A 20,320-nucleotide genomic window follows, 5' to 3' on the forward strand; every position below is an offset into this window, starting at 1 on the left:
TCAGCTTATTACAAATATATGCATGGAAAAGCTGGTTTTTTCCTCATGTTTTTAAACATATTGAGTTACGGACTACAGAGTGTTCTACAAAATATGTCAGGTTTTAAGAAGAACTGTGTTATGATATGAGGACCTTTATTTGGCACATTGACTTACATAATAGTGGTCATGCGAGTACTGGGAGTACTGAGTAGGGAAACACAATATAGGGAAACACAATATAAATAAACAGGAACAATGAGAAGAGCAAAAGTATCAACATCTCTGAGAAGATTCTGACCGTGTAAAACCAAACACTGAACATCCTGATGGATCCTTCCCCTCTGTCTTCTGTCTATTCCAACGCCTACTGCATCTGTCTGGAGGGGCACCAGGTTCAATGGTCCAATCTGATGACTGACTAGATCACTGAGAGGCTCTCGATATAGAAATATTTGTCTAAATTGATGAAAATGGACATTAAAAGGAAAGGAATTTCAATTTTCCAACTCTATAAAAATCTTACTAGCATCAAAATCTATCAAAATTATTTTGCAATCAAAGGCCACCTTGTGATACACCTGTCAAAGGCAGACTAGAAAATGGTGGGGTGGAGCCTGTATGGGTTGGACCCTCCCATCCCAGCTTGAAACCCTGAGCTGGACCACTGACATCTGGAATGTTCCTTTATCCTGCAACAATTCGACCTAAGGATTAAAGAGACTGGTACAAAGTAGCCTCGCAATAAATGATGGTTGTAATTTTTATTTCATGATTTACTTTTTTTTTTTTTTTTTGCGGTACGCGGGCCTCTCACTGTTGTGGCCTCTCCCGTTGCGGAGCACAGGCTCCGGACGCACAGGCTCAGCGGCCATGGCTCATGGGCCCAGCCTCTCCGCGGCATGTGGGATCTTCCCAGACCGGGGCACGAACCCGTGTCGCCTGCATCGGCAGGCGGACTCTCAACCACTGCGCCACCAGGGAAGCCCTCATGATTTCTTTTTGATTTCCTTTTTAATAATTTCTATTTAGTGGAACTTCACATAATGATAATGAGTAATCAAACATGGATATATTAAAGGTGATCAGAATTTGGGAAACATAAATAAAGCCAGGCTGAGTTTTTAAAATAGCAAGCGATTCCACAAAAAAGAAAGGAGTTAATGGAAACAATATTTAGACATGACACACAGTGAGCCAGAGGTTTTCAGTTCCCTAATTTGTTGATGTCGGTTACAACGAAAACCATTTCTGTGCATATTCCTAGATTTCAGATACTCTCTTTATTGTGAACAGTTTCCCTTGTCACAGCTACATGAACGTGTGCTGCAGAGGGTTCCAAAGTAAAGCTAATTTTATCTAGAGATTCATTAAGAGGGGATAATTAAACCAAAACTAAATTAAGTAAAAAGTGGTTTAAAAGCCATTGATATACTAAAATTCTTTCCTTAAGATTTCTAGGAAAAGATTAGATATATAGATAGATAAATAGATATAGATAGATGGATAGATATACATGTTTGTGTGTGTATGTTTTTTGTGTGTGGCATACATATGTATAGGATTGAGGTATATGTATATATGGCTCAATACTTCCACCTACTGGCTGTATGAACTTAGTCAAATTACTTAACAACCTACATTCTCAGTTTCCTCCTTTTAGAACGCTGATAACAATACCCAATATGTAGTATCATTGTGAAAAGTCAAAGGCAATGCATGCCAAGTGCGCACCACTTGGTCGCTAATCATCAAAATATAGGTCACTATTTATTTATATATATAAACTAGCATATAAACAATAAATACATAAATTAATAATAAACATATACAAAAATATATAAATGAATACAAATGCATATGTTGGTAAACATACCATCAGTATTTACTTAACAAGTTAACTCATTAGATTTGCATTCTGTATATCAAATTAGGGTCTGTGTTCCTTTCAGAAAATCTGGAACCAAACACGGTGGAGGGTCTGTGGTAGAGGTGGAGCCTTGCGTGCCAGCCAGAGCACCTATATCACCAGGTACTTCCTTACCACCCACTGTGGGGCTGTCCTACTGTCCTGGGCCCCAGGTATTCCGCAACCCATGCCCTCAAGGCCATTGTAAGGCAACAGACAAGACACAGACCAATGAGCCATCACAGTGAGGAGAAGACCATGGGGGCCAGGGCAGCGAGGTGAATTCGAGAATCAGAAAGGAGGGGAGCAGGGAAAGGGCAGATGCCAGGTTCGGATGGGGCTCCGGGCCAAGAGCAGGACAGAGAGAGCAGCCGGAGAGAAGACCCTAAGGGTGGCCAGGAATGGAAGGAAGCCAGTGTTGGCACAGAAGGAATCAATAGGACAGGCGGCAGAAGGCTGGGCCGGGCCAGCGATCCACAGAAAGGAATCTGGAATTCAAGGGCCACTGGAGAGACACTGAAGAGTTTTAAAGACAAGCTTATGGCCCAGATTTCCGTGTGTGTGGTGGCAATGTCAGGTGAAGGTGGGAGTGGGAGGTGGTCCAAGCGTGTCCTTAGTGATCACTGACATAGTAACATGAGCTTTGGAGCCCCAGGTCCTTCACTCACTGAGGCCCCGGCAGAAAGAAAGCCATTGCTAAATCATCTTGGGAGGACGAGAAACATGGCTCCAGCAAACGTGATTCCTTCCTTCTTCGGGGGACCATAATCTGTTGAAAGTGTGTTACTTATATAGATTTGCAGGTTCAAGTAGGAGCAACTTGTACCACAGGGACACGTTGCTGTCTCTTCCCAAATAAGAACTGCCACCTGTCCATCAGCTTGTACCCTAGGAGCCCAGACTCTCACCGAGCATCCTCCCTCTCTCAGGGTCAACAGGAGCTCCATTAACTGGCTATTGGTCCACCTGTTCTAGCTCACAGGGCCAGAGACATCCTTCTCTATCCTGCTGGCTCGCTCCATTCCAAGCACCAAGCCCCTGGCAGCCTTTCCAATCTCCTGTAAGATTCGACTGAATCACACAGTCCAGGGGCTCAATTAGTTATAAGGAATTTCATGACTATGTATTTCTGAACATTTTCAAAGCTTCAAGTTTCCATTGACCATGTTTATTTTTTCTTGATTATATTTTAAATGTATAGGTTCACTTCTTTCAGGAATTCATCATTTTACCTGCTGAATTGTAAAACGTAAGGAGTTTTTAAATTGGAATATTAACTTAAATTCAAAGATCTTAGAGATATTTTAATGCCTGTAAAATATTTTTAAAGACTAAGGGGAAAACATGCAAGATTTAATCGAAAGAAAATACTGGGCTACAACACTGTGCAGTTAGAATAAGTAAACTCGTATGACGGCTTGGTCTTTGTCTCCTGAGCTGATGAGGGCCAGGGCGAGAAAGAAGACAAAAACACAGAGATTATACCGTCCAGTGTTCAGCAGTGAATGAAAAAATGTGAGAGGCCACTGACTGAGGGAAAACAAGAAGTTTAATACAATAATATGGAGACAAATTTACTGAAACACAGAGAACTGAGTATCTTATAAACAGGATGACAATATGATTTATGCTCCAAATTGGAAATCTTTTGAGAGGGAAAAGGAGTAATGTTAATCATGCCAGGTGTCAGGAGTGATCCAGGACCGTCACCAGGAAACAGCTATGATGTCTAGACAATGAACATCAAAACATTTTCGTGAGTGGTTATATAAGTACTAGTAAATTTCTATATAGCATATTGTGTTCTCTATAATGGGGCATATCTTCTTTGCGTGGATCTGTATTTTTTTTACGCAGGTCTCCATATGCCTTAGTGTATACAGTTGGTGCCTCTGGTGTCATAATATCTTAATGGGGGAAGGAAGAGTGGGATTTATCCATTCTCTTTTTTTTAATAAAATTATTTATTAAATTTATTTATTTTTGGCTGCATTGGCTCTTCGTTGCTGCACGTGGGCTTTCTCTAGTTGTGGTGAGCCGGGGCTACTCTTCACTGCAGTGCACGGGCCTCTCATTGCGGTGGCTTCTCTTGTTGCAGAGCATGGGCTCTAGGCATGTGGGCTTCAGCAGTTGTGGCTCATGGGCTCTAAAGCACAGGCTTAGTAGCTGTGGCACATGGGCCCAGTTGCTCCACGGCATGTGGGATCTTCCCAGACCAGGGTTCAAACCCGCGTCCCCTGCACTGTCAGGTGGATTCTTAACCACTGCACCACCAGGGAAGCCCCATCCATTCTCTTTTGAAATGTGTAAATTGGAAGTCCAAATTGAAACTGAGCAAGACCCTTCCCAGGACAAACGCCCCACCCCCACTGTCCTCTGCCTGCCTCTTGTCTGTAAAAAAAAAAAAAAAAAAAACATTTGCCCAAAGAATAAATTTAATCAGAGAAATGGGAAAATACAGAAGCAAAGGAGAACAGTCAAGCAAGACAAAATAATAATCGTTTAGCCATTAAACAAAGTCAAGGACCTTTATTTCCTCCTCAAGGGCTATAGATAATATTCTGAGCCATGTCCTTTGAGGTGGTTTGCAGATACTGAAGTCCCCACCAGGTGGAAGAAATTAACTGTACGCTGCCCACAAGCACAGAGACCCCAGACTGGGTGGAACCAGAAGGTCAGTGATGTTGACTCCTGGCTACCTCACCACCACTCAATCTGAAAAAGATCCACGAGTTGATCATGTACCTTGCAACTCTCTCCTCAGCACATGGCCCCTTCCTCATTTCCCTGTTTAATCTTTGAGCAAAACCTGGGGAGTGGGAGTTGGCTCCTGGGGACATGAGTCCACCTTCTCCCCAGAATGGCTGGCTTCCTCAATAAAGCCATCTTTCCCTTTACCTAACATTTGTCTCTCAGTATTGGATTCTTGAGGAACATGCAGCCGAACCTGAGTTCGGTGACAACATGACTTATTGGCAAGTATAGAGCCTTCATCACAACACTAAAGGGATTCTGTGGCTGCCCAGCTTTCAGGAACTCAGCACTCAATGACTGGGACAGAACACACTATTTTCAAAGAGCACAATAATTGATTCCTTCCTGTCACCTACCAGATGTTTGTGTCCATAAAGGGCTGTGTTAAATAACCCCACAGGCTCTTCTTCTTTGGGTTTAATAACCCCAGCTCATTCCATCTCCTTTTGCAAGTTTTCACCAATCAAGAAGCACCAGCCACTATTTCCAAAGTCCCTGGATCCTGCTTCCATGGCAACTTGTGCATAAAGATGTAGACATCAGGAGAGAGACGGAGGCAGCTTATGGTGGCAGTATTTCCTAAGATGTTGACTAAACAAAGGGGAGGCCAGAAGTCTACAGAGGGGGAAGGATCTGTCTTCAAATCCTAGCTTGTGCATGCTTCAGCATGTAGCCCTGGTTCAGATAACACCTATATGGAGTCTCCCAACCACCTGTAAGTTGTAAAGAGCCACTGTGACTCCCCCTTGCACCTGGAGTAACAACTGGATGTACCAGAGGCTCCAGCAGGTGCACGGACAGGCAAATGGTATGCAGGGAGGCCATTTATTTAAACTCCTTTCTGACCCTATAAAGATCATCAGACTTGGTTTACAACACTCCTTCCAAAGGGTGTTTACATCCATCCCACACAAGACAGACAATCTGCCCAACGCCCTCTGATAGGTTTGATCAAGCCTGAACATTAGAAAAGGGCAGCTCATCATGCTGGGTCTCATGTCACACAACTTTGCTCCCATGCTCTAAGTCCACGTGCCATCACCTTCACAAGTTGAAACTTCACGAGTCAGCTGTCAGCTGTTAGCCTTTCAGCTGCAGTACTGAACAGAGCCCACTGTTCACAAGGACGGCCCTCTGAAAGCATCTCCCCAGGTGCTGTCTGGTAAAGTACAAAACTAGGCTGCTGACGACACAATCGTGATTTTTGTTCTGGGTTTTACCTAGCTTCTTTTCCTTGGTAAACACTACAGATTTCCTAAACAAGTACACTTCATTCCCAGGCCCCTCTTGTCTTTATTTTGCTTATCTGGGAACTGCCTGCATTTATGAATTTCCTGCTTTAGCAAATCTTGTCTGTCCAGGGAGAGCCTAGTGCAGACTGTTCACACCTTCAGGGACTGCACTGTGTAGACTGCCAGAAAGTGATCTCACTGTCCCCAGGATGGAGCCCAACAGGGTCACCCCAGCCTGGCCATGTCTGGACCCCCAAGAAGTGGTGTCTGCACCCAGGGAGAAGCAGGGAGCTCCACAAAGCACCTGTCTTCATGATAAGCAGAAACTATTTTTCCTTGAGTTAAGCACAGAAGGATTTTTTTCCCTCCAAGTAAGTTATCTTTAATCACTAGAAGGTTAATCATTGTATTTTAAAGACCTCAAAGAGTCTATTTAATGTGTGGGTAACATCGATAGAGTTATTTCAAACTAGGAGAATTTGAGATAGTTACAGACAGAGTTTTCTTGACTGGAAACATAATAGCTCATTAAAAATGATACAATGGGGCTTCCCTCGTGGCTCAGTGGTTGAGAGTCCGCCTGCCGATGGAGGGGACACGGGTTCGTGCCCCGGTCCGGGAAGATCCCACATGCCGCGGAGCGGCTGGGCCCGTGAGCCATGGCCGCTGAGCCTGCGCGTCCGGAGCCTGTGCTCTGCAACGGGAGAGGTCACAACAGTGAGAGGCCCGCGTGCCGCAAAAAAAAAAAAAAAAGATACAATGGATTTCAAGTGTGTTTTCCTCCAGGTGGAGGTCAAGTCTGGAATCTCAGAGAATGGGAGGAAGCAGCAGAGTTCTGTGGAGAAAACCCAAGAGAGAGACAAACGCTGCCTCCAGGGAAGGAAAATAAGCAGGTTGCTGCCTGCCAGTGAGATTAGGCCCCCAAAGATGTCCCTGCTGAAAGCTCACTGACAGATTCCTTTTTCCAAGTTCCTATCGAGGTTTTAGTCCATGTGTAAGCACGCAGTTCCCCCAGAACCCACAAACGCAATCTGTACGATGCTACTTTGCAGACGTATTTTTTTTCCCCTTTTCATGGGTTGACTGTTTCCCCGGTTTGATTGCCAGTTTCTTGAAGGCAAGTTTGACAGCTTCTCTATTTTAAGCATAGACCATTAAACATGTATTACCCTGCTGTACCATAATCATTTAATAAGGGTTATTAACAATTAGTATTTTAATGCGTTAAGGTTGTTAAGGTACTTCTCTAAACACGTAAGTTTGTTTGAAGAGCGATTTTTGCACAGGGGAAAAAATCCGATTTTGAAACTTATAGTCGTGACCAAACATATAACTCAATGTTTCAAGTTCCTCCAGAACATTATCCAATTAATCATACTGTCTTTGATAACTAACTGAATACATAATGGTTGAAAATGGGAGTCCAAATGAGAATGGCAAAAGAAGATTCTTTACATGTTTGGACCCGCATCAGTTTCAAACATACAAATCTATATATTTTTTTTTTTTTTTTTTTTTTTTGTGGTACGCAGGCCTCTCACTGTTGTGGCTTCTCCCGCTGCAGAGCACAGGCTCTGGACGCTCAGGCTCAGCAGCCATGGCTCACGGGCCCAGCCGCTCCGTGGCATGTGGGATCTTCCCGGACCGGGGCACAAACCCGTGTCCCCTGCATCGGCAGGCGGACTCCCAACCACTGCGCCACCAGGGAAGCCCCCAAATCTATATTTTTAAAGTTCTGGGTTACAACTAATATGACACGTTCCCTTTGTTAACAACAAAATTCATATTTCTGCCACTTATGAAATGTGCCTATCTCCTAGTCATTCAACAAATATTGATGGAGTCTCAACTGTGTTTCAGGCACTATATGAAATGCTGACCACACAACAATGGATCCCACCTAATCCCTGCCCTCAAGGAATTCAGAAACTCATGGGTGGGGAAAACAAAGATGTAAACTACTCATCTATTAGTTCATTTATTCAAAAATGATGTAGTGGGTGTTTACTACGTGTCCAGCACTGTTGAAAGTATACGGGATCCATCGGTGACCAACAAGTAAGCCTGGCCACTAGGGAACATTCATTCTAGTGGAGGAAAGGAGACAAGTACTAAAAGCATAACACTAAGGATAAAAGTCTAACGTGGCTAAGGGGAATCAAGAGGGCCAGACGGAGGAGGGGGTCGTTTCAAATAAGGTGGTCAGCGGCGAGCTCCCATTGAGAAGTGGCATTTGAGCAAAGATAATGGAGCTAAACCCACTGGCCAGCTGGATTGCCTGGGGCTGAGAGCTCTCCAGATAGAACAGGGACCAGCAAACTACAGCCGTCAGGCCAGATCCTGCCCGCTGGCTATGAATAAAGTTGTATGTGCACGCAGCGTGCATTGGTGACGGCTGCCTTCATACTACGATGGCAGAATTGAAAAGCTGCAACAGAGACCATACGGATGCAAAATCTAAAATATTCGCTCTCTGGCCCTTTATAGAAAACGTCTGCTAATCCCTGGAAGAAAGGAGGGAGTCAGTGGCAATGCATGTAAGAGGTTAAAGCAGGAGCAAGGGTGGGTAGGAGAGAGCACAGGGAAGCATCGGGGGCTGGCCAGCACTGCCTCAGCTTTCTCTGCAGGTGAAATGGGGATGCGAGCGGGGTTGGAGCAGAACAGGGGCCACACGCTCCAGCATCGTGGGGTGAAGACAGCCATGCACAACGCCCGTCAAGAAGGGATGAAAGGGACCCACCGAGTCTTGGGGAAACTGCAACTTCAACTGAAGCTACGGAGGAGCAGGAATTACGGATGAGGCAAAACTCAAGGGAAGAAAGAACAGTATAAACAGCACGTGGGAAGGAGCATGGTGAGGAAAGCACAGTGCAGCCAGGGAAATGCACACTCCGCCTTAAAGCATGCTGAGAGGGCACGTGGGCAAAGGAGCAGCGGAGTCAGATCACACAGGCTGGGAAAGAGAAAACCCGATGAAGGTGTCACAGCCAGCCCTGCTCTCCTCTCCACGTCAGCCCTTGCTGGCAGCCGATGCACGGCCACCACCTGGGTCTTGCTGCACTGGTGCAGGGGCGCAGGCGGGACACCTACTCATTGGTGGACAGCTGTAATGGTGGTGGTATCATAAGACGATGCACCTGGAACTCTGGTATTAGATCCAAGGCACTTAGCTTGCTCAGGGCAGGTTGCTGGAACCCTACCATGTAGTATTTACGCTGGGTCTCTGGGAGGTGCGGTGGGAAGATTAGAGGCTTGGTAGGTCCTTACTCAGGGCTCTCTGTATCCTGGCAGGACGTCACCCTGGACAGCCTGATGTCACCACTCTCCTGAAGAGTAGCCCTGAAGCAAAGGAGGTCCCCAGAGGCTTGGGTCCCTGAGGGGTCATGACTTGCCATGTTTGTCTACATGTTCTGACATTCTGAAGAGCATCCTTTGTGCCGTGGGCTTCTCTTGCTCTGGAGGGTCACAGTGCTGAGTTTTGCCAAGCCTTCACTGCAGCCCTTTGAGGGAGTAATTCAGACACAGAATGAGGGGGATGAAATCCACTTTAGAATGCTGCCTAAGAGAGAGGCACCCCTTCCCCAGAGATCGCGAGGTGGAGGAGGGATGCACAGTGGATAAGGCTGCAGTTTAAGTGGATGGACTGTCCACCCCAGTGCTCTGGAGCATGGAAGGAGGAAACGGGTGCAGGCCGGCTCTGCCCTGGGCGAAGACAACAACCCCTTGAGCCCTACCTGATGACTTCTGACGCTTTTTATTGGGAACAAGAAGGGAACACTGTCTGTCGAGAACGAGGAGAACACAGTGGAGACCAGGAGACGAGTGTGGCCAGAGGATTCACCCGCAACACAGAAAGAGACGTAACAGTGTCATTGGAAAATAAGACGCAGAAGTTTAAGATTTCAACATTTGAGCGTTTCCTGATTAGGGCACTATTGCGGGTTGCATTGTATTCCCCCAAATATATGTTGGTACCTATAAATGTGACATTGTTTGGAAGTAGGGTCATGGCAGATATAATTAGTAAAGACGAGGTCATACTGGGATAAGGGGGGCCCTAATCCCATAGGACCCATGTGAGGACACAGAGCCACAGGAGGAAGACTGTGTGAACAGAGGGAAAGACTGGAGTGTTGCTGCCACAAGTCAAGGGATGATGAGGGCTGTGGAGCTACAAGAGGTGAGGAAGGGCCTCCCCTGGAGGCTTCAAGGAGAGCACGGGCGGCCGACACCTTGATCTTGGACCTCTTGCCTCCAGAGCTCTGAGAGAACACATTTCTGTTCTAAGCTACCCAGTTTGTAGCACTTCGTGGCAGCAACCCTAGGAAACAAACAAAACAAACACAGCCAGCGTCCAAAACGTCGCTGAAGGCATGGCTTGAGGCAGTGAAGTTGGTTGGTGCCTAGCTGCTGGCTGAGGCGGGAGATGCCTGGCACAGGGCTGGAAGAGGCAAACAAGAAACGCTAGCGACCGCTGTACCGCTCATGCCATGAGTTTGCCCTGTACGAGTTAATTAACCCAATTATGGAAAGGGTCTACCTCCCTGTACAGGCAAATTATCCTGTACACAATTTAATCACAGCAGGGAAGCTGAAAACACAAATTCTGCTGACCACGGTTCACAGGTGTTATCCCCCACACCTCCCCTGCCGAGAAAGTTCTCTTTCGTCAACAGAGAAATGTTGGCAGAAAACTGGTAAATGTCCAGACCAAAGACAGGAGCTCTGCTTATCATAACCTGTAAGCAGCTGTTAGCTGAGTGATGGCCTCCCAGGGACCCTGAGCCCTGTAGACACCTGGAGGTACTGAGGATTGTGCAGTAGGTGAATGTGTCCGGGGGACCTGGATGTGGCAGCAGCAGGACATGGCAGTCAGGAGAGTCCAGCCCAGAGGGGCAGCAGGGGGCACAGTGGGGAAAGCACAGAGGAGGCTTGTCCGTGTCAGGAAAGATGGGAAACAAGAGGCTGGTAGGTGTCAGTAATCAGGAACCACAGCCCAAAATGTTCCTCCACGAACCCAGCCAACAGACATTTACTCACTGCCACTACGCATCCGATGTCGTATCAGACTTTGGGGAGTTCTCAGTAATTACGTCTATTTATCGAGTACCTGCTGCATGCCACCAATATTCGTCATATCTTCATGGTCTGATTTTTTATCTCACAACTGCCAGGTCCGGCGGCAAGTTATTTCCAGGTTGCAAGCGAGGAAACCGAGAATTGAGACAAATGAGCATCCTGAAGGGTGAGCACTGATTCGCCGGCAGGACTTTCTACCTCCAAAGCCTCCATCCCCTACCTTCTTATACGACCACTGAGCCCACGAAAAGACAGTGACCTCTGCCCAGATAACCTTGTAAGTTAATAGGTGTTTGCTACCCTTCTCTCTATCTCCTGCTCTTGACCTGGGATGGAGGGCTGCCCTTCCCCAGCTCCTGGGGCCTGGGTTCTGGGGTCTGCAAGTAATAAACCTTGTGATTGTACTTTCCTTGCGTGAGTGTACTGAAACCACACCTTCAATCAAAGCCCCAGGGTTTTCACTTCCCCAAAACGGGAGGTTGGATGCTGAGGAAGCTGCCTGCCAACCCCACGTGGAAGCTTGTACCTCTTCATTCAGCAGGTCATAATCTGCATATTCTTAACACACCAGCCCTGGGATTTTCCAACACTAAGCTCTATCAAGAACAAATCTAACTCCTAATATCACACAGGAAATAGGACTCTTCTTGGGTACTGCGGAACTAAGGGTGTTTTTAGCTTCATTGCATTTCTTTGCCTTTGTCTCATGGAAGAGGGAGGAGATCTGAGCATTTTTATAAACAGATGGTGATTATCACCAGAGAGCAAGAAATTTAAGGATATGGAACAAAAGGATAACAGGTAAGGCACCAACCTCCAGTAAAGAAAGAAAATTACTCCAGAGCACAGTGGAAAGAACAGAGACAGGGTGTCTGGTCAAAGGGCAGATGGAAGGAAAAGTGTGGATTCCAAGAACAGTGAGAATAAATGTCCCTGCATCCGGGCCCAGCAGGGGCACAGAAGCAGAGCTCAGTGGGGCTCAGAGGCCAGAATCTATGCTGGAGGGAGAGTCAGAGCAGAAAACCAGGGCTAATCAGAGGTAGAAATGATACCCCAGGGTTCAGTAGAAGAAAGTGTCCCAAGAGAACACAGGAGAGGGAATCAACACTCAACTTGGGAGCCTCAGGGCTCTCTGTGCTCTGCCCTGGGAGTGAGGGCCTTCCTAGTGGCGAACAAGAGGGTGACACTCCCTGCGGACGGCGGGACAATTCAGTGTCGTGCGAGTTATGATGACGCCGTGAGCAGAGTGGCGGCTCCGCCATGTTCACCTTGGACTTACTTGCAATCGCCACAGTCGCTGGATAATATCATTTATGATTTTAGGACATATATGCCTACAGTGACTGTGGAAACCCTGGGTGAGCTCTTCAGCTGTCCTTATGACATCACCTGACTCTCAAATGGGAAAGATTACACCCAGAAGGTTAACAGCATCTGAACACCTGATCAGCCTGGGCATCTAAGTCACATGGAAAGAAACAGTGTTTCTAACTCATGCCATAACCTGAATTATTTTCCCAAGATATTCTTCAGGGTGTCGCTTCCGGGGAAAGAAAGAGATTGTACTCCGAATTAATTTTTACTTTGCTTTCAGCAAACTCTAAATGCAATGCTTGTGGCTGGGGAATAAGTCATTTTGATTTTTAAGTGGAAACTGCTTGGCCAGTAAAACTCAACAAATGAATAGAAAGAACTTTAAGCTACACAGATGAAAGAAAGCATCAGAGCGGAAAGGAAACCTTCCACAGAGAGTCGAAAGGTCCAGTTGAAACCAGTTCAACAGAAATAATGTTAACCTAGGGAATCTAGTTAGTGCTTTGGTTTGAGAAAACAATTCACGTTGCCCTTTGGAAGCTCACGGAGTCATTCAACTTGCTGAAGAAACTGGATGAAGACTCTTTTCTCTACAAGGGAGTCTTTTAAAGGCAAACTGTGATGGCTGGTTTGACTATCTTCTTTGACAAAATGCTCGTGTGTATATATACACATATGCATAAATATGCAGACGTGATCATTCTAAACCAGTGGTTCTCAGAGAGAGGCAATATTTCCCCCAAGGAATATCTGGCAGTTTCTGGACAAAGTTTTTGTTGTCACAGTTCAGGAGGCGGGCCATGCTGTTGCAACTAGCGGGTATAATGCAGGGTTGCTGCTAACCACCCTGCAATAATCAGGACAAACTCCCTCCCCCCAAAAAAGAATTATCTGGCCCAAAGCATCAATAGTGCTGAGGTGAGAAACTCGGGTCAACAATAATGAGCTGGTACCTGACGAAAAGCCAGTAAATCTTCGTAGGACTCGAAAGCTCAAAATAGTAAATATTATCATGGCAATTACAAGATTTCATCTTTATGCGAACTATCAACTAAACGACTGAGGGAATGGATTACATATGGTGCATACATCTATCAGTAACATTGTGTTTGCTAGTGTGTGTGTGTGTGTGTGTGTGTGTGTGTGTGTGTGTAACATTGTGTTTGCTAGTGTGTGTGTGTACCCATATGCAGAGGGCTGAATTTCAGCTGGCAGGTCTCAGTACCTAGCCAACTTTAACTTCAATTTGGGTGGCTGGAATCACTTTCTATTTGTTAATTGAGCAAGTGACCAAGTTCTAGCCCAGGATTCAAGGGAAGTCTTGTGGGGGTTTCTGATTTCTTCAAAAAAAGGACACAAGGAACGTGGTTCTTCTTCCACTGGATATTGTCATGTCTGGATGCAGTACCAGGAATTGTAGCCGCAGGTTTGCACCCATGAGCAGAGCTAGCCTGAGGACCAGCCTGACAGACTGTGGGTGGCAGAGACAGTGGTGACAGGACTTGGGTCCCTTACTAACTCTTGAGTCATTGAAGTGAGCAACTCTGAAGACACCTACCCTGACCTTCCAGTTGTATGACTTGACACCCTTTTTTAAAAAACTGTGGTCAACTTATATGTGGAATCTAAAAGAAAAAATGATATAAATGAACTTATTTACAAAACAGAAACAGACTTCGAAAACAAACTTATGGTTACCAAAGGGGAAACGTGGTGCGGAGGGATAAATTAGAAGTGTGGGATTGACATATACACACTACTCTATATAAAATAGATAATCAACAAGGACCTACTGTGTAGCACAGGGAACTCTACTCAATATTCTGTAATAACCTATATGGGAAAAGAATCTGAGAAAGAATAATTACATGTATACGTAGAACTGAATCACTTTGCTGTACACCTGAAGCTGACACAACATTGTAAGTCAACTACACTCCAATATAAAATAAAAAATTAAATAAGAAAAAAAACTGGTCAAGTTATTTGGAGCTACCTAAAGCCAAACACATTCTTTTACACAATTGCCTGAAACTTTCATGAAACGCTAGTAATTTCCCTTTTTAGGTATCTAATAAAGAAGTTAAGAAAGAATGCACATGAGGCTACAGATATCTTTGACATGACATCGGATTTCCTAAACTGCAAACAATAATATGAAAAAGCAGCTTCAGTCTGAGGAACGCTCATATCACCATTAGCTTTATTATCATGTCCTAAGTGTGGAGAATATCACTTCTCTTCCGAGTTGGCAAAGAGCCATCTGATACCTTTCCACACTGAAATCCAAAAGCGGGTACATTTTGATTTCTTTAGAAAATGAAGAAATTATTTTATTTTTAGAAACGGTGACAGTTTGCTGTTGAACACCACGTCACCGGGCATCACAGACCAACGAGAGGGGAAACTGGGAGTGAAGGTAAGACTTACCGTTGAGCCATTTGGAGTTGTACTGCGCGGTGCGGAGAGGGGGCAAGACGCCCAGACTTCGGTAAATGGCGGGATCGCGTCCGGGGAAATCCATGGCCGTGGCTGCGTAGACCTCCCCGCCCGCCGTGAGGAGAGCCGTGGAATTGTGCCGAGGGCTGTAAGGACAGCGCGCCATGCCGCTGATCTGATCATGGATCTCCGTCAGGTTACTCAGCTAGGTGTGAAGACGAGACAGAGAAACAAATTATCGCCCAGGAAACCCCTTTAAGAGCGTTAATGGAGCATATCCACCCAAACTGCAAAGGAAGCATGCACGATAAACTCTCGGGGGCTCATACAATGGGACAGACTTCTGCACTCTGACTCGGATGAGAACAGTACACGGTGGTCATCCTTAGACAATCTACCAAACAAGCGCTCTCATCATCCTTTGAGAGTTACTGAACCTCTGGCTTTTGGATACTCACAAAAGATGAAGTGAGATTATTGTCTATGACTTTATTTATAATGCATGGGACAGTGCAGATTTTTCCACTTTAATTTAAAAACCCAACTTCAATATTTATAGAAATACAAATTGCAATAAAAATTATGTACAATTTTATCAATAAAAGTGAATCGAAATATTATGAATAGCCCAAAACTGCATTCATGGGTAAGGATGTATGGACATTTAGCTCCACGTAGCCCAAATTTCCAAGCCTTTAGTTTTTAGTTTTCAGAGAGGCAACTCAGTGCCTTGCAGTCAAGTGGTGGGAATCCAGCATTTGAGGAGCTGAACAATCAGTGCATGAGAAAAGTTCTTTGGATGGGGAGGGAATCTTTGCTCTCCTCTGGTTTCTTTACTCTTACCTGAGAGGTACAAGAGCAGAGGGGTTAGGCAGGGGGGCTCAGATACACTGCCTGCTTTATTAGACGTGTAGCCCCGGGTAACTTACTTCAAGTCTTTAAGCCTTAGACGCTTATAAAGTGGTGACCCAAAGGGTAAGCACCACGTAGGGTGGATGTGAGGATGAAGTTGTAAGGTGCTTCGGACAGGCCATGGTACCTAGGGATCTCTCTGTGAGCATCACTTCTTATCATCAACATCCTCCCTTTCTTTCCAATAACTGAATGTTATTTGAAAATAATGAATACTAAAGGAGGATGGTAAGCTCAGGTCTTGAGAGAAAGTGTGTAACCAGGAAATTAACATAGTGATATTTCTTCATCATGTTCCTGGAGGAAGATCAAATGAATATCCCATATAAGGAAGATTACACGTGTGCTCTGATAACCCGGCAGTTCTACGGGTATAAGACCTGGATGCTGAAAATTCCCCTGTCAATAATGACAGGTTAAAATAAAAAGACAGAGGGTGGCATATAACTTTACTTTTCCTAGGGTTCCATTTGTTTGCTAGTTTGCTTTACTTTTTTGACACTCTTCTCATCCAATTTGTAAACTGTATTTTCTTCACTTGGATTATGATTTTAGGTTATTTTAATACTTAACAGCCTCCCTACGATAAAGAAGAAAAAAAAATAAGAATACGTTTAGGATTATGTTTAGGGTCTGGTGGGAAATAAGCTGGTAGAAATAGTCTGAAAGCATATTTAACTTTAATTAAACAAGCTAGAATTATTACCAGTTCTTTATATAATAGTGTTATTAGTAATAGATCAGTCCATCAAATATTTACTCAGTTTGACAAAAGATGTTTTTTAAAATTAAAAAGCAACTCTTTGGAGAATAGAAACATGTTTAAAACTAGGGTTTTAATAGAATGCTTGGATTTTCCAGGTATTAAAATCTGTCAAAGCTCCACCTGAAGCCGTACCGTGCGGTTGGTGCAGACCGGCGTGAAAGCGTTGGTTCCACAGGTAAATAACCTGTCGCCACCCACCAACAGTACCCGGATGTAGTTCTGACATTCCTCCTGAAAAAATTAAAAAAATCACAAGAAACTCGTTAAGGAGGCCTGAGCGCAAGAGGAACGGTGAATATGAATACATCTTGTCTAGTTAATAGATTAGACGTTAATTAACCAGTAAAAACAAACAAACAAACAAACCAAAAAATCCTCTCGGATACTGACCAAAACACAACAACAGAACTCTAAAATAGTCTGACTTTCTCTGCGCACTTGCTCAATCGAGGATGTTTGTTCAGTTAAAATCTCAGAGCATGTGTCTTCTTTTGAGGAATGGGCTTTCATTTTGAGTTGCAGCAGATAACAGTGTGAGCCCTAAATTGCCTTTGACATATATTAGGAAAATAAATAAACACTGCTCATGAAACAGTGTCTTAGAAAACTTCCCCAGGAACTTGAAAAAACATGGTGAATGCTTCTCCAGATGCTAGGGTCACATGTGAAACTCTGATTGCAACTTGCAAGAAGTTTCACATAAAGTTCTCAAAATGCATACACAGCAAGAATCTATAAACATGTTTGATTCTTTGATGAAAAATTAAAATATAACTAATAAGTCAAGGATGTCTGGAACAAGAGGCATGAAAGCTCATGCTGAGGGATGGCTCACAGCTGAATTTTTTTGCTGTGATTGCAAAACATACATAGAAGTCTAGGACGTGGTCACAGTAGTGCAGGAACTTTCAGGTAGAAAGCTCTTCATTCATTCAGGCAGCAAGCATTTACTGATTAGATACTCTTTGGCAGAGACTGTGGAAAAAGTCACAATCTAGGCCCATAGCGCAATATTAAAATACACGGAGCTGTCCACGTACTCTAATGAGGAGTCACCGGAGAACAGCATATTGCTAGCCCCAGAGGAGAGGGGAAGGGAGGAGGTGCAGGAAGGCTCCCTGGAGGAGATGACACCTGAGATAAGTTTCAAAGGAAGCGTAGGATTTGCTGAGGCTTCCTTGAGGAGGTACCCCCTGACACTTGCAGGATTTTACCGAGCAAAGGAGGGAAAACACATTCTCAGCAGAAAGAATGGACTGTGACAAGGCATCATGGTTGGAGAAAGCACCGTGCTTTCACTATGTACAGAAGAGGTAGACATAAGCTGGGGAGCCAGACACAGGCCAGGTGTGCCAGACCAGTGAGTTAACTTTTTATTCTGAATGTGAAGGAACCGTTTTATGTTTTTACTGCATGCAGTTGTTTTTTAAACATCTTTACTGGAGTATAATTGCTTTACAATGTTGTGTTAGATTCTGCTGTATAACAAAGTGAATCAGCTATACATATACATATGTCCCCATATCCCCTCCCTCTTGCGTCTCCCTCCCACCCTCCCTATCCCACCCCTCTAGGTGGTCACAGAGCACCGAGCTGATCTCCCTGTGCCACTGCATGCAGTTTTGACCTGAGGTGATGTTTGTAAATGAGGGACCACTCTGGACCATGTGGAAGCTAGTAGAGATGTGATAGGGCAGTTCAGGAGACAGGTAAGGAAACTACTTCCATAATTCAGTCCCTCCTGCTTCCGTGTGAAAGGGCAAAGTCAGACTCCAGCAAATGAACAGGAAATGGTGACTGACCAACCAACCAGACCTAGAAGATGCTGCATGAGGATATATCGGTTTGACACACGTTTCCCCAATCAGGAGGATCTGGATCTAACGGCACAGCAGTGCTCTCTTCAGTGGAATGGAGCCTCAGTCTCCACGAATGTTGATTTGCCATAACTCAGCCTGTGGCATGGCCTAGCTGTGGATATAAAATGAGCTAAAATATTTGAATTTGTTTTCTAACTGTAAAGTAAAATATCGAAGGTAGATAATTTTCCTAATACTACTACTAACAATAAAAGCAACAAATTATCCTGCAGTCTAAAAAACAAACAAAAAAACAACTAATACTAAACTTTCTTTGATTTTTTTGTATGGAAATATGTTAATATAAATGTTTCAGACATTACATGAAATTTCTAAAAATCTTATATGTTCTGGTATAATGTTATAAGTCATAATTCTAGTTATTACTTTAAAATGTATATCTCAGAAATAACTAAATTTCCTTGCCAATTGCATTATTATGAACCTCCATCAAATCTTTAACCGTGGTCATTTTTAAGTCTTTTGTCTTTTACAGACAGTTCTGGGTGTACTCTGATGCTTTTGCAAAAATGTTCCTATAAAAGGGTTTCATCTTCAAGGAATTCATGGAAAAGACTCTGACAAGTACAGGTTTCTGGTAACTGACTATACTGCTGAACTGAATGAAGAAGCATTTTCAGAACTCTAATGGAAAACTGATGAATTCATAAAAGTGCTAACAAAAGATCAAGATGAAAAAAAATTAGTTACGTGGGACTGAGTGAACTGATGAGGATGATTATAATTTTTGTGACTTTCTGTTTGAATTAAAAAAAAAAAATCCCACGAGGACTCAGAGGCAAAAAATATACCAATCAATTTTCACTGCAAAGTGAAGGAGCTGTTACAGTGGAGGATTCCTGGACTGAATGTCAATGTTATGACATAGTGTGAGTGTGTTTCGTGTTTGGTAATTGCAATCATTGTTGCTTCTGTTGCGGTCATCCATTTACAATGCTTGGTGTCAGTCTATTTATCTCCTGTAAAAATAAAATACAGTGTGTGTGTGTGTGGAAAAAAAAAACAACAAATTATCATTGGCTGCTAAACTGAAGATACTTTGACTGAGGAAAAAAAAAAGACAGAATGAAAGATCGAAATTAACTATTAGACGAATTAAGAAATGAGTGTCAAAGGAAGACAATAAATTGAGTAACTGAGAAAGGTACACCTGATAGGGAGGCTTATTTTGTTCCGTTCTGTTTTGCTTTTATACCTGGGGAAAGGGAAGGAGAGTTCTGAAGAGAAAGAACAAACCAAGACATCAAAAAGGCACATCGTTATCCCTTCCCAGGGTCAGGGAGCTCTCACTCAGAGAACACAGAGGAGGGGTGCGCCGCCTCAGAGACCAGAGGGGCACAGAGTTTGCAGAGACAGGATCAAGGTCAGGGTGGAAACCCCAGACCTAATGGCGTCTGAGGGCGCTCCAGAAAGACAACTCGGGGAACACAGGGCTGAGATGGCTCTTGATGGCCGGAATGGACAAAGCAGACACAACAATGACACTATAATAAAGAATGAGAGAAAATTACAGACAGTGGAGCGATGTGGAGATTTTGTTTGTTTTCTGTTGCTGCTTTTAGAACTCTCTCAACAATGAGTCAAAACATAAAAGAACTTTTCGCGTTTTGTTTTTTTAAAGCAGGAGACTGACACAGGTAGAAATGCTCTAGAGGCAGTCATATCACCGTGAACTTGGCCAAGGGTAAGTTATTCCAAGAGAATCATCCCCATTGAAAAGAGGTGCTCTCATGGCTGAGTCTTACAGACCTGGTGAAGAAAAAGCAAGGGCCTCTAATCAATTTTGGGAAGAGAAACAATAAAGATAACAGATGTGGTGTTTATCTTAATCTCCCAAAAGAAAGACAAAGTGAAAACAGGACTGTAGGTCATTAACCTTCCTGAAGGCCCATTACAAACTTGATGAAGAACTAGAAAGATGGCTGGGGATGTGATACCCAGGATGCTGACGTGCGTCAGAGCAGAAGGACAAATCCAACTGGTTGTCAAAAAAAATCCTGGAAAAAAGTAAATGAGGGAGGGCACAATATTATTTCAATTAGAACAGAGAGGGACT

General features: G+C 44.1%; 1 protein-coding gene across 6 annotated transcripts in view; it reads right to left on the reverse strand.

Annotated features, from left to right (window-relative positions):
• SEMA5A (semaphorin 5A) overlaps nt 1-20,320 on the reverse strand; it is a 477,874-nt gene that overhangs the window by 151,075 nt on the left and 306,479 nt on the right. For all 6 annotated transcript variants that reach the window (XM_079918531.1, XM_079918532.1, XM_079918535.1 and 3 more), the window contains 2 exons: nt 16,517-16,615; nt 14,698-14,911 (listed from right to left, as the gene is read on the reverse strand). In XM_079918531.1, the coding sequence (XP_079774657.1) occupies nt 14,698-14,911; nt 16,517-16,615 (313 nt within the window). The remainder of the gene's footprint in view (nt 1-14,697; nt 14,912-16,516; nt 16,616-20,320) is intronic.

This window comes from Stenella coeruleoalba (genome assembly GCF_951394435.1).
Source record: "Stenella coeruleoalba genome assembly, chromosome: 3".
Lineage (NCBI taxonomy): Eukaryota > Metazoa > Chordata > Mammalia > Artiodactyla > Delphinidae > Stenella > Stenella coeruleoalba.